This window comes from Pogona vitticeps, chromosome 2, assembly GCF_051106095.1.
Source record: "Pogona vitticeps strain Pit_001003342236 chromosome 2, PviZW2.1, whole genome shotgun sequence".
NCBI lineage: Eukaryota > Metazoa > Chordata > Lepidosauria > Squamata > Agamidae > Pogona > Pogona vitticeps.
Genome location: NC_135784.1, coordinates 256,323,619 through 256,337,280, shown reverse-complemented (window position 1 = coordinate 256,337,280; position 13,662 = coordinate 256,323,619). Strand labels below are relative to the sequence as shown.

General features: G+C 39.0%; 1 protein-coding gene across 2 annotated transcripts in view; it reads right to left on the bottom strand.

The window, feature by feature from the left end:
* The window catches only part of PGGT1B (protein geranylgeranyltransferase type I subunit beta), a 54,334-nt gene that overhangs the window by 39,999 nt on the left and 673 nt on the right, over positions 1–13,662 (bottom strand). Inside the window, exon 2 of one of the 2 annotated variants that reach the window (XM_020780033.3) lies at positions 6,596–6,714. In XM_020780033.3, the coding sequence (XP_020635692.3) occupies positions 6,596–6,714 (119 nt within the window). Of the gene's footprint in view, positions 1–6,591; positions 6,715–13,662 lie in introns of both variants that reach the window. The other variant, XM_020780034.3, reaches the window with a different exon arrangement.

The window sequence follows — 13,662 nt, the reverse complement described above, 5'->3', positions numbered from 1 at the left end:
AAGTTTGCTATGTACATTCCTTCGAATGTAAAAAAGAGGCAGAGTATATTTTTTAGGAATTACCAGAATTTGACATTCAACAATTAAACTACAATTTAAAATCTTACTGCAGCTCACTACTAATTCAACTGAATTTCAGAACTACATACTGTTAGCTTTGCCTGTCACACTACAGTCAGTCCTGGTGCCACCAAATTTGTGATTCTTCAACATGAGTTCTACTCATTCTGGGTTGGCTGTTGTATTAAAGATCAGTCCCAGACACATTCAATTTGTCTGGAACTGACCTCTGATACAGCAACCAACCCAGAATCATAATGACTGCAATGTTGCAAAAAACGCTGAGTTCTTGAAAGTGAAGCCATTTTATGCTGAACCCTCTAGCCAAGGAAACGGATGGATAAACCTCTCCCAATACCTCAGGCTGTCTCCCTTGTATTTGTCCCCTCAATAGGGGGGTGGGCATGGGGCCGGAGTGGCTGGATAGCAACTTAAAAGTTTTATGATACAGTGCCACCTGGGTTCTACTACACCAGATACAATATACTATTTCAAACAATTATTTGAAGAATTTTCATGAACTCGCATATAACTTCCTTTTGTCACCAACAAAGCCTCATTAATTTCTGAAGAGACAAAAACAAAGCAAAAGCAAAAACAAAAAAAACCCCAACTGTTTTTAAAGATATGATGAAAGTACAAACATTAGTGCTAGTACCAAGATAAAGAAAGCTAAAATCATATGATGGAGATCAGATGCCTGGGATCCCAGTAATGTTCTCTGAACATTTAAAAGCATTATATCTAACTGAAAGAGCAATGCTGCAAAGCATGCATGTTCATGGGAACTCCTGCTCCAGCAGTTACTGAAGAAACACAGGCCTGCTGTCCAGTTCTTAATTAGCCATGAGAAATACATTAATCACACAGTGGCTGTAGAAATAACTGTAAATTAATAGTTCTATCTAATGCAAATGATGTACAGCACCTACCCATGACTCACATGAGGTATACAGTGGCGACACAAGGCAAAGCTCTAGTTCTAGCCCTCACTGACAAACTAAAACACACATCATTGAGTCTAGACAGTATTCATTTTAGAGTTCTTAAAAACTTCAAAAGTCAAATTACTAACCTTCAAACAAAAATATGTAACAGCAGAACACCAGCACTGTACAGACCTCATTTGGTAAAATCCCACTGAGTAGTAGATGTTTAGTCGTTTAGTTTGTTTGTTTATTTGATTTATACCCCGCCTATTTGGTCTACTCTAGTTGTGTCCGACTCTTCGTGACCCCATGGACCAGAGCTCGCCAGGCCCTCCTATCTTCACTGAGTAGTTATCCCAGAGTAAACCAGATCCAAATACCAGCAACAATTTTTATTAATTGAAAGTTTTCTATCCCCCTGATTCAGGTTCTCCCTAAGACTCCTTTCTGCCATGGACAAGCCTGTGATAGCCTGACAATGGGGATGGGGGGCAGGGAGCCTTTAACAGTCAAAAATTGCCACCAGATCACTACTGTTGGGATCAGAACCATTGGCAAAGGGATTTTTTTAAAAGGCTCCCCCAATCCTGAGACTACCAAAGGCTTTTCAAGGGCAAAACAGAACCCTGGAGTGCCTCAGAATCTGAAACAGGGGGAAGCTTTGAATTAATTTAGATTCTCATTGTCCAGATCTAGTCAGTGTAACTGCACCAACAGGATTTTGTCCTTTACTTCCAATTCACCATTAAGCTACATTTATATGTTACACATGTAATTAGACATTACGCCCTCCCACTGTCACCAGTAATTAAAAGAAAAATACATTTGTTTTTTTCAATTTTTCTGTAGACAAGGAAACATAATCTGTCAAGATGAAACCACAAAAACTCAAGGAAAGGAATTTATAGGGGAAATGGCATTGATTCCCCACAAGTCAAATATACCATACATCTCTGAAGATTAAGCAAAACCTCAGCACTCTTATGGTAACAAGTGTACAATGCAATATTAGAACACTGATACGGTTTTATCTTTCATTCCCATTCAGCTACTTGTCTCAATTAACCCTCAGTTAGTTTCTTATGAGCAAGCTTTGCAGACATTCTAAGAAAAGGGTTCATATATGCCAGATGACAGACCAGCAAAAATCTCTTTTCAAAGTGATTATGGATCTTAATCTTTTCCTCCAGAAGATAAATCTACTTTTCTCCCCCCCCCCCCCCCACTTGCAGTAGCTCTATTCTTCACAAAACAGTCCCTTCATCCTTCCCTGTACAGTATTCAGTCTTGGAAGGACAAAACTGTTAACAGCTAGTGCAAAACGTTGTTTCCTTCTGGAGTAGGAAGAGTAAACGGGATTAAGAAAGAGACGTAAATAACTCTGCTGGGGCACATCACAGGATAGGAAAATTTTAAAAAGCAAAATAAAAGTGCTGTTATGCATAAAAGCACTATAGGGTATGGCAGTGTAACATACAGCTCTGCTCTCACCTGTCCGTCACAGCTGGGCAGTGGAACATCAGCCAATGAGAGGACGGAGGGTGGTGCAGAAGGGGGAGGAGCTGGATTATATAAGGGGGGTGTGATGTGTGTGAGAGAGTTTTTGAGAGTTTGAAGAGATGAGATAAATAGTTTGAGAGAGTGAGATAGATTTGTGAGAGATAGTCAGTGAGGGAAAAGTCTGTGTGTGGTACATTAAATGAGAAACTTGATTTACAACTTGATTTACTACCTGTGATTCACTCCTTTTATTTTGTCAAATCAATAAACACAGTTTTTGTTTTAGAAGAAACACATGTCCTTTTTGATTACTGAATAAACTTTGGTGGCAGCAGTAGAAGAAGAGTAGTGAGCACTCTAGGAGGCCTGTATTGGTAGAAGCTTCAGAGTGGCCCGCTACAGGCAGTATTAGTGGCATGGTAACAAAGACTGTTCCGGTAATGTAGCTTAGCAGTTCAAGAGAAGTATGTCTATAGTTTGCATTGAAGAATGGTAAAATGTCTCCCTATTGACAACTACATCTAGCTTTAATAACCAGGTCTAAATTTTTCATCATCATGTCAGCTTTTTTTCTTAACAAATCCCTGGCTGCAGCACAGAGAGTTTTCTTCTGTCATATTAAAAACAAGAAATGTATTGAAGTATAAACTTAGCTGTTACTGAATATTTTGCATTAGCATAGTTGCATATTCAAGAGTGTGGGGCACCTATATGAGATCATATACATATATTCATACACATAGAGACCGAAACACACACTTTACTCCCTCAACACGCATGCACACATTCACATGTTCCAAATCTACAAGCTGGCTGGATAGCTCAGAGAGTTAGGTATCTGGATGCAGAACTGGAGGTTGGGAATTCAATTCCCCATTGTGTTTTCAAGGAGAAGAGCCAGTCTGTGGGGAATGGTAAACCCCTTCTGAGCAGATTCTACCTGGAAAACCCGGAAAAAGGTCGCAAGTCAGAACTGACTTGACAGCACATTATTATTATTATTATGGTGGGAAGAGGCTGTAATCCATGGGTGGAAAAAAGAGAAGCTACCCTCCAGAGACCAGCATCCCCACTTTCTTCTTGCACGGCTTGTGAAGTGTGAAGGCAATGGCAGCTGTCATGGCTTTCCTAGTATCTCCCACACACTTCTACTCTGGCCCCTCCTGTGTCTCCTGAGCTCAGCAACAGAATACTGCAGAGCACACACTTACACACAGACAGACAGAGGAAGAAGGAATGTTTTTCAAGCAGCCCAATAGGCTAGCTACAGGACAGCTCCTTTTCTAGATGACACATTGTACACACACGATGACAAAGAATGGAGCACAGGAAGCCAAGCAGCACTCAAGCTGTCCCAAGGCAGGCTAGCAAGAGGGCGAGCTGGCTCTCTTTCCCCTGGATCATGTGTGAGATGGGACAAGATTCACATCCCACCAAAAAGGTGAAAATATCCCTATGAGATGTGAAGGAAAGTGGTTTTGAAGGAGAGACATGAGACAGCAGCTACTTGAAAGAAGGGTACAGAAAGAGTGATTTCACTGAGGCAACAGCACCAATATTTCAACACCATGCAGGGTAGCATGACTGCATCACTGATCTTTCACTAACACTCGACTAGGTACTGTATTTGACAGCCCATGAGAACACTGGTAAGGGTCAGCATGTAACAAAACAAGGACAAGGACAAAACAAAACAAAAACAAACACAAGCAAAATTATTGGGATATATGAAGGAATAACATATTCATTTCAACATGCATTTTTGCCGATGACAATCCCCTTCCTCAGACTAATACAGTGGTGCCTCGCATAACGTTTTTAATTGGTTCCAAAAAAAAAAACCTTATGTGAAAAAAACTTTATGCGAAACACCATTTCCCATAGAGATGCATTGGAAACCGGTTAATCCGTTCCAATAGGCACGGATTGCCGTCCTTAAGCGAAAAAACCCATAGGAAACATCGTTAAACGATACAATGTATCCTCCATTGGAATGTATTGTAGCTGACTCAATAGGTTTCAATGGCTTTGCGAAGTCAATTTTTGCAAAATTAAGTGTGTCATAAAAGGGTCAAAAATGGTTTTAAATGCTTGGATTAGCTTCTGCACCCTCTAAAACGGATGCAAAAGTTAATTTGGCTTTGATCTGACTTTTCGTTAATTAATGGTGAATTTTTTTCCCCCAACTTTTGACAGCTGTCAAAATCTGACAGCTCCATTATTTCCTATGGGGGAAGAAAAAATTCACAAAAAATTAATGAAGACTCAGCAACTGTTCTAAATTCTTGGGTTCGTTAGAGGACCCCCTAAGTTGTGTGCAAACCTGATTTGGCTTTGATCTGAACTTTCGTTAATTTTTTGTAAATTGTTTTCTCCCCCATAGGAAAGCATGGAGCTGTCAGATTTTGACAGGTCCATTGGTTCCTATGGGCCAAAAAACAAAAATTCACAAAAAATTAACAAAATGTCAGATCAAAGCCAAATCAGGTTTGCACATGACTTAAGGGGTCCTCTAACGAATCCAAGCATTTAGAACCGTTTTGGACCCTTCTAAGACACTTTTTAAATTGAAAAAAAAAAAACGTTAAGCGAAGCAGGGGACCTAAAACCAAAAACGTTAAGCGAAGCATGGTCCCAAAAACGCTATGCGAAAATCGCCCATAGGGAAAAACGTTATACGAAGCACAATCTGCCTCTGAAAAAATAAACGTTAAGCGAAAAAAACGTTAAACGAAGCAAACGTTAAGCGAGGCACCACTGTACTTTATTTCTGTTTCTAGTTTTGCCTGCATTATACCTTCTGAAAGAGGCTAAAATGGCTACCACTTTGAAAACTAATGATGTCAAGTGTTTTTTTGTTTTTTAAGTAGCATCAGTGTCTTTGTTACTTGAAACTTACATTTTCAGACTGATCTTACAATATCTATAGGCCTCTAGATTTTAGTTAAGCATCCAATAAATTAATCAAGAGGATGCTATGTCAAATTTATGGGAAACATCCATCAAGAAGGAGTTCTCCAGTAAAACTAAAACAGCAGGTATTTTGGATCAATATGACATTTCATGGTAACAATTTAGGAAGATTGTCTAAAGCTAATTCTGAAGCTTCACAATTTCAAAATAGATTCAGAGATGACAGAAAAGAAGCTAAAAACAGTTACAAAGAAATTTCTCAATACTGATAGGCTTACAGATACTGTGGTTAAGAAACAAGATATTAATGTACAATGAAGAACATAATTTCATACTTGGGTAATATTTCAGTCAGCTATTGTTAGAAATGAAACTGTAAGAAAAGCCAAACACAAAGTTGGCTGAATTACTGCCATTTAAAGCAAAAGCAAGAAGAGTTTTATAATACTTAAAGATTCATTGTAATGTAAGGTTTATATAATAATATTTATTATAATATAAGCTTTAATGGCATAAGCTGTATACATTAGTTTGCATTTAAGGTGCTACAAAACTTTTTTGCTCTTGGGGCAAGCTATTGAAACACAATGTGGCTTGTTCAAAATGACTTATGACACAGCACCATCTAGTGTTTGTCTCTTTATATCAAAGATACCAGTTTTTGGAAAAGTGGCTGGATAGCTCAGTGAGTCAGGTACAGTATCTGGCTCCAGAGTCAAAAGTTGGGAGTTCAACTGCCCAGTGGGTCTCCTGGGAAAAGAATGAGCCTGTGTAACCTTCAGCCAATTCAACAGTTACTAACTGCTACTAACATTTAAAAAAAAACCTACTGCTCAATAATAATGATGACAATAGCAAGAAATATATAACGAACAACAACAAAAAAACTCTTTTAGCACTATCAGAGTAACACCTTTTTAAAAGAAATAGTCCCTGTGTGAAACTTCAACCTATTATGCCCAACACATCTGCAGCTATGTCATACTCTTGGTAAAGCCACACTTAGCAGAGTACAATGCTATACTGCACCATTCTACAGCCTGGATAAGAGTATATAAATATTTAAAATGCTAAGAATTTATAACATGCAAGTGCTGAGCAACATTATAAACTAGGGACATTCTCAAAAGCTAGAAACAGTAAAATCAAATATAATGAAATGTCAATAAGATAAAAGCTAAAAACTCACTCACTGTCTTCTGTGGGAAGGACCTGTAGGGAATAAATCCATTCTATTATATCATCCTTATTTACCACATCCAAGGAATCCAGCATATCCAGACCAGATAGTGCAAAAAAGGCAACTGTCAACCTAGAAAGACAGAAAGAAAAAACAAACAAACGTTTTAATAGCCACTGTACTATTTCCTACATCTTTGCAGGCACAAGAACATAAACTTCTAAGTCACACAAAAGGTACCATGTGTGTCTCAACTCCACTATGAACTGAAACAGATGGATGCTGTAAACTGACAGGGAGCTGCTGACATCCAACTTTGCAAGAAGCTGTGTTGCTGTCAAGCTTATGGCAAAAAGAGTAAAACTGGTATCAGTAATTCTTTTCTTGACACATGAAAAAAATTACATATAGAGAATGCTGAACAGCAATATGGTCAAAATGTTGAATAAAGAACAGTTTGTGCCTAACATTAAGACTCACAAAACCAATATTGTCAATACTGAAAGCTACAGAAAGTTTATCGTGAAGAAGATACTTTATCTCATTTTAAAGAGCATAGCTAGCTAGCTCTATAGATAGATAAGGTAACCTCATACAACTGAGGGCTGCATATGAAAGACAAAAGAAAGCAGGTGGGGCAAGCTGAAGATTCTCATGGGACTGCTTTAAAGAAAAATTAGCTGCCATGCAACTCAACGAAAAAGACAGGACACCTTTTCGCTTAAGGGTTTCTATATTGTGATTGTCCACACTGTATCTTTGGGCACTAGCCAGGGCATTCACACCAAAAAAGTGGGAGGAGGAATGAAGTAGAGGAGTAGCTTGACAGAAGGAATGGCTAACTAACACCACAAATTAAACATTTTAAGAGTAGGTAGCACTTGTAATAATGCATAATGCTTTCTTCAGGGAAACAAACAAAACTTTAGATTAAAGAATTCAAATATGTGTTACAGATTGTTTGGAGGAGCTCTTCCCAGATGCAGAGTGGTATGCTAATAACACTACCAAACATAGTATTGGTAGTGTTATTAGCATACCACTTTGCTAATATTCCAGTTCTGTAAAATGTTGTTCCAAAAGCTTAGCTTATCTGAACAAGATCACAGTTTTCTTACGCTTTAAATTATCTGACTTCCTCCTCTATTTTATCACTATGTCTAGGTTCACTGTTGTACACCAACACTAACTAGAAATGACTTTTAGTGAAAGTGAAAGAAGATGGTGCCAAGGCAGGACTCCAGTTGAACATTAAGATGAAAAATAAAAAAACATGATTACAGAAAAAACTACACAACTTTAATGTTAATAGTGAAGAAATTTAAATAATGTACCTTGGTTCAATTATCAATCCAAAATGGAGACTGCAGCCAAGAAATTAGAAGACCAAGAACTGGAAGGGCAGCAATTAAGGAATCTGAAAAGATCATCAAGTGTAAGGATTGGTCAATGGAGACTAAGATAAATGGCAGAATGCCTCCTTCCAATGAATCTGCCCGTTTTACATGATCTTCCCAGTCTCGGCGGATGAGAACACTGACACTGAGAGAGGCCCGGAAAGAGAAGACTAAAAATCAGGCCTTCTTGGCAGTGGCTCTGTTTTTGGAACAACCTCCCACCTGAAATTGCCCTGGTCCCTTCACTGGAAAGTTTTAAGTGATCACTGAAAACATGACTTTTCGGCGGGCTTTCCCAGGGTATTTAACATAATAATGCTACACACTTCAGCGTTTTATACTACCCATTCTACCATCTTGCCTTTAAATTGTCCTATTTATTTTTAGTTTACTTATGTTGCTAATCTATGTTTATTTGATGTTTAATTTTGATTGTTATTGTGCTTACTGTTTCATAATATTGTTTATCAGTTTTAGTTGTAAACCATCCAGAGTGGCCCTGCAGCCAGATGGGCAGTAAAGAAACCAAATAAATAAGATCATCCACACGATTGCATTCCTGATCACCATGGGTGCAAAAGCTGGACAGGAAAGAAAGCTGACAGGGGAAAATTGTTTTGTTTGAAATATGATGCTGGAGAAGAGCTTTACAAATACTCTGGATTGCCAAAAAGATAAACAAGTGGGTCCTAGATCATATGAAGCCTGAACTATCTTTGGGGGCAAAAAAGTTGAAACTGAGGCTGCTTTGGGCACATCATAAGGAGACAGAATTCTGTGGAAAACGAAATAATGCTGGGAAATGTTGAAGGCAGCAAGAAAAGAAGAAGACCAAATACAAGATGGAAGGAAGCCACAGGTTTGAGTTTACAAGAGCTGAACAGGTCGTTAAGGACAGGGCATTCTGGAGATCTCTCATTCATAAAGTTGCCATAAGCCAGAAGCAACTTGATGGCACGTAACAACACCAATTCTAATTAGAATTACATGTTTATCTTATGTTTATCTTTCAGAGTTACTATAAAAAACACATTACCTCCAATTCGTTTGATAAGAAGGCTAATCAGATTTAAATGTGGCATTATTTCTGGTTGCACACCTCAGGTTCACCTAACATTTTATCAATACAAAAGCATTCTTACATAAAAGTTTCAGAAAACTACTGAATGTATGTGTCATTATTCTTTAAGAATCACAACACTGCCTAGTATTGGTTTCATGGCTCAACAGATGTAGACCAGCAGAAATTCAATTTATTGAAGTTTAAACCAGGTACCAAGCAGGTTTTAGAACACCATGGATAATAACTAATTATAATTAAATATGAATTACATATCTGCTAAACCCATGTATGAAGGGGAGTTCTGGAAGATCTGAAAGCTCATCTTGTTTGTAAATTTTTAGTGATCCCATAAAGATAATACTCAATCTATAATCCATTTTCCCCATCTAGATCATATGACTTATTTTGATTTTTAAGTGCTTTTTCCATTTCTAGTAAAATCTGCTTTTGGATTTCAGCACTGTGATAGCACAGAGTTAACTAATTCATACCACTTGCATACAATAGAAACCATGGTACTGTATAATTAAGCCAGGACCACTCACCTCCATACATGTATCATAGAGCAAGTACTGAAATGGATGAACAAATATACTAGGGATGATATTCAAGGAATGGACAATTCACCACTAAACCCTGATAAAGACACTGTTAATGGCAATATGAATGAGCCCACCCATTAGAAGCAAATCTGCAGCTTAAGAAGGGAAGACCGTGTGCCCCTTGTTCTTTTAAACAAGCTCCAAAAGAGCGGAACAGTGCTACGCCATAACTGCCTACTAAGAAGTACTACTTTCAGTGAGTGTTACTCTCATTGTCATTTGACAGACTCTAGGTGTTACTTTCATTCTCATGAGACAGATTCTCCACTTATCAGTTAGTAAATTATTTCAATTTATGTAACTAACTGTTCTCTTCTAAAGTGATCCATCAGGGGGAAAACTTGAACTATGTTGAAAATGATCAGTCCTTTCAGAAACTGAACGGAGGCTTCTGTCCTTTAGGAAGAGAACAACTGCTGCCATATTGCCAACCTGTTTCTTCTCATCATAAATTATTTTTTAGGGATTTCTATTATCATGACACTGAAAACACCCACACATTCAATCCCACATATCTCTGAAGTTTTCCACACATTTTAGAGAAATATGTGTCACCTCCTTCCTAGCTAGATGAGGCAAATACATACAGTTCTACTAGTTATTTTCTTCCTAGCTGTGGCCATTTGGCCAGGGAAGAGCGGGTTCCCTGCCGGCTTTCCTCTGCTTCTTTCTGAGTACATATAAACTCTATACTTCTAGTAGAGAGGCTAAATGGCTAGGTAGGTGAAAACAGGAAATTCTGATTTCAGACACACTAAGAAAACCTACACGCTTGACCTCTGGCAAAAACTAAAAAGTTATTAATGAAATAAACACACACAAGGTAAAAACAGGGTAGATACAAAACAACAACACACTGACCTACATCCAATGCCAAGTTTAAACATACATAACACGATTAAATTAATGGGCTTAACCAATCTTAACTCTCATTGGATTAAAATGAGCAGAGACACCATGACAAAGGAGTAAAGAAATTACATTCTTCAGTAAATACCCTCCCTTCTGATTTATGAATGTGAGATATTGTGTTTCTGTATTCATGATTCAAAATTACAGGAAATAGCCCAACATTGCTGCACAATATCATGCCTGTGTCACCAGCAGGAAAAAAGCACGCCAAGCTTTTCATAGCAAGGAGCACTTCTCACCCAAAAAGGAAAACAACTGTCAGGCCTATTTTTCAACAAGTTCTCTAGGTATCTATTGCTTGGCAATACAAAGTAATAAAATGCCTAGAATATGTCTTTCAGATTGTGCGCACTCAAGTACATGTCTCTGCAACTGAAAGGTACTGGATTGGTAACTGCAAGGAATTTACATGAATTCAAAATGCATCTGCCCCAAGCAACCTGATGCATTGCACCCCCAGCCATCTGTGATGACAAATAAGTTTCAGTCACATCCTTTCAGGGTTGATATTCTTTTCAGCTCTAGAGTGGAGCACAACACATCTACAATTTGAGAGAAGGCTAAAAGAAAAGTATTGATACTTGTTGTAAAGTATCTTGTTTTAAATCACTGTCAGGGTTGTGCAGTATGAGCCTTTCTTTGCAAGATTATGTTTATTGGGGATTTACTTACATTTTGGGGAAGAAAGTGAAAAGGGCATTTGATTGGCTCTCTCTTTTGTACTGAAACCTTTATGTTAAATTGAGTTCAACATCCCCCACCTTTCTGTATTTGCTGAGTTGCTGCTCTACCTCAAGATGAATGGAGCACAAAATATTGTCAATTATTCTCTTGGTCTCCTCCTTAAGAGCAGATATTTATGAAACATCACCTTATATCTGAAATTTGGCAGTATCCAAAGTTAAAAAACTAGAGTAGCAACAAAGATCAAGTTTTGACACCACGCTTCAGTAAGTAAGATTCTTGATGTAGATGAGAAAAAAAGAGGAAGAGACTTCATCCTCTGAATCTGCAAAATTCAAGATCTGAAATGTGACATCAAAGACACTTCCCTCCATATACATCTGCAATTAGCTCAAAAGCTAGTTCATACATTAACGTGACTGATCATTTGGATAGGTCACTGTCAATGCCTCCCCTGCAAGCCAAATTTTCATCATGTTACTTGATAGTCACCCATATTTATTTAAAAATAGTATTGACAATTGCTTTGTGTTTGAGTGAGAAGTAGTTCACTGATGAAAAAAGGAGTCAGGTTCTAAGATTTTCCCCTGCTTGGTCTCTTTGTGAATGGCACAAGAGGGCATCCGGTAGACCGCCTTCACTGCTGACATGGGTGTCATCAATATTCAGGCTGCCCTTTACTATTTAAAGTTTGGCATCCCTTTTCCTGCTGGCAATGTGGGCACAATATTGTGCAGCAATATTGGGGCATTTCCTGGTATTCTGAATCACAGAAGCACAATATCCCAGATTCATAAACTAGAGGTTTTTTGAAGAACTGAATTTCCTGGCTTTTTAAAATAGACATTTATTCAAACACCAGTATCCATACACTATACATAAATTCCAACAGAAACTTCCCTCAGGTAGAAATTACTCAGTGCTAGAGGACCCCAGAAGATGATCACATGATCCCCCACTATGGCTGCTGTAAGACGGCAGAAGAAAAACTAACTGGAATGTGGCTATAGTTCCTCCATGCCAAAATATTTTGAAAGGCTGTTTTGGACTTAATGAAATGGTGAAGCAAAGATGTAACTAAGTGCAACACATAGAACTGAAGTACACACAATTTAACTCTCACAATTCCGCAGAATGCAGTCTAGAGAGCTATGTTGCAATTTCCAAACCCTTACTCTACAAACATGTTCCCTCTATGGTTTCCAAAATATGTCCTCTGGCCTTTTAAAAAAGGGCAGCGTGGGGAGTTAGCAAAGAATATCATTGGAATATAATAATTATTGTGTGCTGTCAAGATGATTCTTACTTATGGCGACGGTGGGTTTTTTTCTAGGTAGACAGTATTCAGAAGTGGTTTACCCTTCCCTTCTTCTGGGGGTGACCTGGGACAGTGCAGCTTGCCCATGGTCACAGAGGCTGGCTCTTCTCTCTGGAGGCACAGTGGGGAATCAAACTGCCAACCACTAGCTCTGCAGGAATATAACATAAATTACTGAGCTATTCAGCCAGCTTCAGATCAAAATCATCCATTTCCGTAAAGGAAAACAGTGAAGAAAGACTGGAACACAACTCAACTCATTTGAAATGTGGTGTTGGATGAGAGCCTTAGATTCCACAGACCGTCAGAAAGGCAGATAAGTGGGTGCTCAATCAAATAAAGCCTGAACTCTCCCTAGAGCAAAAACCAACCTCATATGCACATATGAGAATATACATACGGTATACATATAATGAGAATACAGAACTACCCAAAAAAGGAAATGTGATGGGAATAGAGGGGAAATAACTAACGTGAGACAGATTGTCTCCATAAAGGAAGCTATAGTTATTTGCAAGACCTAAGCAGAACTTAACTGGAAAAAACAATATTGTGGGAGGCGGTGGCAGTTGGAAGCCAAAACCTGCAGACGAATCCAAATTGGGGAAGTCTACGGTTTCTTTTAAAAATAAAACAACGTGATAACAGTGATCATTCGGTCAGCTGTCATTTTAACGACTTTTCTCAGAAAGAGCCATTTTTCAATGCTCCCACTCCCAAACTTACTACAGAACGCTTTTAACCCATTCTCGTGAAAGCCTGTTGGATTTTCACCTCAGTTGCGAAACTGGGAGAACGTGTGAGTGCAAAACGGAACAGGAGGAGTCCCGGCCCCCCTCCCACACCGTCCCTGAAGGTTCGCCGGAGGCAGCGAGGGCTCAAAAACCAAAGCCCGGCTCCCGACACGAAGACTCAGGCTTCACGGATGCAAGAAAGTGCGCTCCTGAGGACCCGCCGGGCGCCCTTCGAGGCAGAGAGAACCGCCTCACGCCGAGCTTTCCCGGGAGGAGGACAAGAGGCGAGCGCCGGGAAGGGCGAGGCGGTCTCTCCGACGGCAGTCGGGTCGAATCTGGAGCGAGGCACTGGGGGGGGGGGGGGGAGAGA